General features: G+C 34.3%; 1 protein-coding gene across 1 annotated transcript in view; it reads right to left on the bottom strand.

Annotated features, from left to right (window-relative positions):
- LOC106873961 (adhesion G-protein coupled receptor G6) overlaps nt 1-4,438 on the bottom strand; it is a 72,015-nt gene that overhangs the window by 52,497 nt on the left and 15,080 nt on the right. Inside the window, exon 4 of the mRNA XM_052971313.1 lies at nt 1,322-1,393. Coding sequence (XP_052827273.1) covers nt 1,322-1,393 — 72 coding nt within the window. The remainder of the gene's footprint in view (nt 1-1,321; nt 1,394-4,438) is intronic.

The following is a 4,438-nucleotide window of genomic DNA, read 5'->3' as shown; positions in this document are numbered from 1 at the left end:
TATATATATATATATATATTAGGGATAAAAATCCTAATTTACAGGTAAAAACTCAATTTAATTTAATTCATCAAAAATTAAAATTAAATTAAGTTTCACAGTATGTAATATATAAATATATAATTTAAAGAAAAGAACCCCAGTTCCTGAACTCATCCATAAAAATCCACAGTCACCTATAGAAAAATTTAATAAGTAAATACACTACAAAGAACTATAATAAAATACAAAGTAATAATTATTAAAATAATTAAAATAATTATTATAATAATTATAAAAATAATTAAAATAATTATTATAATAATTATTAAAATAATTAAAATAATTATTTTAATAATTATTACTTTGTATTTTATTATAGTTCTTTGTAGTATATTTACTTATTAAATTTTTCTATATGTGACTGTGGATTTTCATGGATGAGTTCATGAACTATGGTTCTTTTCTCCAAATTATATATATATATATATATCATCATCATCATCATCATCGTTTAACGTCCACTTACCATCCTGGCATGGGTTAGATGGTTTGACTGAAGTCTGGCAAGCCAGTGGGCTGCACCAGTCTCCAGTCTGATGCAGTAATGTTTCTACAGCTAGATGCCATTCCTAATGCCAACCACTCTGAGAGTGTAGTGGGTGCTTTTTAGTTTTCACTGGCATGGAAGCCACTCATGGAGCACTGACCACATTCTGATAGTGCTTTTTATATGCCAATGACACAGGAGTCAGTCAGCGAGCACTGACATCAACCACACTCGAATATACATATATATAAAACAGGCAGGCAGGCAGCTAGGTGCCAATCCTGTAAGATATTAAGCAATAGAATGACTTACCTTTTTTTTTATGTGTACTTATGATTATGGATCGAATATGATCAAATCAATCCTGATGGTATTTGAATATAGTAATCAGAATCGAAAGCAAAAACTTTTCTAAGATATACATATTCTTTTCTACTCTAGGCACAAGGCCCAAAATTTTGGGGGAGGGGTCCAGTCGATTAGATCAACCCCAATATGCAAATGGTACTTAATTTATTGACCCCGAAAGGATAAAAGGCAAAGTCGAACTCGGCGGAATTTGCACTCAGAATGTAAAAACAGATGAAAAACCACTAAGCATTTTGCCTGGCTGGCTAATGTTTCTGCCAGCTCACTGCCTTATGAGATATACTTATTAAGCTACCAATATTTCTACTAACTAAAAACCTTTTCTTGTTAGTTGTATCAAACAAACAATTGTGAATTTGCTAACTTCTACAATTAGGTTTTATTTTTATAATTAGTGTTAAAATTATGGTTTGTTATACATACATTTCAATTATATTGGGGAGAAATAAGAAAGAACCATCTGCAATATTCCTGATTTGGTTGTTCCTCAAAATTCTGAAACAAAGGCAAAAACAAATATTTAGTAAATTAAGGTGTCTAAGTAAATGGTAATGGCTTTTGAATTCTCTTGTTTATAAACGTCCGAATTTCTCTTCAGTCAAAGCAAACAAAATAAATTCTCATTGTCACAGTACAATTCTTCAATTCTCTTTATGCTCCTCTTGTCTGCATAATTTAGAGAGAAATAAGTTCTATGAAACAAACTTATCATAGATATGCTAAGTGAAGAGAAAACTCTTCTGTGTTGTCACAACAGTATGATATCAAATATGATAATATAAACACAATCAAAAGAACAACATAACTATTTTATGTCTGCAATTAATATGAGATTTTTATGTTACATTCTCATCTATGACACATATATTTCAGGATTGGACATATCTAGCAAATAACTTGCTCATTGATCATGTGTTGAAACTTAGCTAACGATATTACATAAGACTCAATGTAGCCAACTGAAAACACATAAAAATAATTAAATTCACCAAAAGAACCAAAAAAAAAATATAGAAGTTCATGATTTGTCTGTTCATCACCAAGTTGTAAATTCACAACTCATGGAACCTGGAAATTAGCAACAATTGATATCAAACAGTCTAGGTTAATCAGTACCTATACTACAGAATTATATGTCTGAAAGGTCAAAAAGAAAAGCATAAAACCTGAGACTTGTAAGACCTTTCAATTTACAAAATTTCAAGCAGTTGCATTGGAATGCTAGTGATCAGGTCACAGAGGTATGACAGAAATGTTCACACTTCAAAAAAGAGATGAAAATGAATTAAACAGTATTTGTGTGCTTTTGAGAGCTAAAATGCTCCTACACAATGAAATTGATACAAATATTATTTTCAACATATTTTATAATATATTAACATAACCACACGGAAGAGAAGAAATTTAGAAACATTATACATTTCAATATGCCCTCAGAATAGGGTGACACATGCGTGATCACATAGTCTCAGCAGCCTTTGTGTGATCTTCTCACTAACTTTCATCAGGTTTCCATAAAAGTGTTTGCTTGTCATATGTTGCTGCCATTTTACCACTTTATGGTGATATAAGAAGAGGAAAGCATCATCACACTTACATCAACAACTTGATTACAGACACTGGCCTGGAATGTACCTAGGACTTTGAGGCAGTGATGCTGGACTGCAAAGTGTAGCAGGTAAATTTTGTTGTGGCCTAGGTTGGAATCCAGCCATAAGAAGACATTTCAATATTAAAAATTATAAAACAACACCGGATATCTTAAGAACAGATCACTGTAGGTAGACACATGAGAAATCATCATCATCATTATCATCGCTTTATGTCCGCTTTCCATGCTGGCATGGGTTGGATGGTTTGACTGAGGATTAGTGAGCCAGATGGCTGCACCAGGCTCCAATCTGATCTGGCAGAGTTTCTACAGCTGGATGCCCTTCCTAACGCCAACCACTCCGAGAGTGTAGTGGGTGCTTTTACATGCCACCAGCACGAGGGCCAGTCAGGCAGTACTGGCAACGGCCACATTCAAATGGTAGAAAACTATATCTTTTACAGTATCAAAATTTAAATATTTAAGTTCCAGATTGTAGGAAATAATAATACTTTAGTATTGTGTATGACTTAAATATCAGAAGACTGAAAAAATGTACAAAATACTAAATAGCATGTACTACTGTTATACATGGTATGGGGTGCATTTTAGAAGTTTGGAGACTTTTTTAGGAGAATAAGTTATAACTGTCCTAGATTATTAAAATTATAGTATATAATTACTATATATGTAATAAGCTGACTCACCAACTTTTTTTATTGGAGACTGAAAGAGTTGGTTGTAACAGCACTTTAAATACACACTACTAAACAATGCTTGTCACAGGTGACTAGTTTGTAGAATTCAGTTGGGACATTTGGAAGTCCACTGTGCAATAAAAAAAGTTTTTTTATGTGTTAAACTTAGAAAAAATGCTACAGAAACTTGTGAAATGCTCCAGACTGCTTATGGATTAACTTGTGTTAGCTGAGCATCTGTTTCTTGCTGGCACAAGAGGTTCAGAGATGGTAGAGAAGAGGTGAGAGACAAGGGATGTGCAAGGGACAGAGACATCAGAACACTGGAGCTGGTTGAGAAAATTTGCAGCTTTCTTGATGAAGATCATCATGTGTCTATCAACTCAATAAATGTACAATGTGGCAACTGTATACAAGAGTATTCATGAAAATCTGAACAAGCACAAAATTTGTGTAAAGTTTCTTCCAAGGGTGCTCAGTGATGAACAGAAGGAAAGATGCAGTGGTGACAATGTGGAGATAACTGAGCTCATTAACTCCAATTCAAGAGTACTCGAGTCTCTAGTGAACTGTGACAAAAGCTGGATCTTCTGTTATAATCCTGAGACCAAGAAACAGAATGCCTAATGGAAGTATTCTGGCTCTCTCAAGCCCAAAGAGGTCAAGCAAAGCAAGGGAAGTGCATGATAATCCCCTTTTTTGACAGCAAGTGCATCATCTACATCCACTGGATACTGTCTTGCCAGATGGTCAGCAAGAAGTACTTTGTGGAAGTTTTGACTGAGTTCAGAAAGAGATTTCATTGCAAATGGCTACAGCTCTTCGAACTGGGTCACTGGTACCTGCACCAAGGATAATTTACCAGTCCACAATTCAATCCTGGTAACCAACTACTTGATGAAGATGAGCATCAAAACTGTTCTTCATCCTCCCTATAGTCCAGATCTTGCTCTCAGTGAGCTTTGGTTGTTCTCTAAAGGAGAAACACAGAGAATCACTTTTGAAGACATTGAGAAGATGAAGAGGTCCTGAATATCTTAACTTTGGAGGAATTCTGTGGGGCCTTCACTAAGTGGCTGGAGTGCTTCAATAAGTGTACTGAAGTCAGAGAGTCCTTCCTTGAAGGAGACTGGAGTTTTGTACTTCCCTGAACTTAATAAATGTGTCTCCTGAAAAAGAATCAAAATACCCGGGTGCACCTCATACCTATATTACATCTTATTAACAACTAACAAAAAAAAAAAAAAAAAA

Source organism: Octopus bimaculoides, chromosome 10 (genome assembly GCF_001194135.2).
Source record: "Octopus bimaculoides isolate UCB-OBI-ISO-001 chromosome 10, ASM119413v2, whole genome shotgun sequence".
In the NCBI taxonomy this organism is placed as follows: domain Eukaryota; kingdom Metazoa; phylum Mollusca; class Cephalopoda; order Octopoda; family Octopodidae; genus Octopus; species Octopus bimaculoides.
The sequence above is the reverse complement of the archived record's forward strand: the minus strand, read 5'-3'. Positions and strand labels throughout refer to the sequence as shown.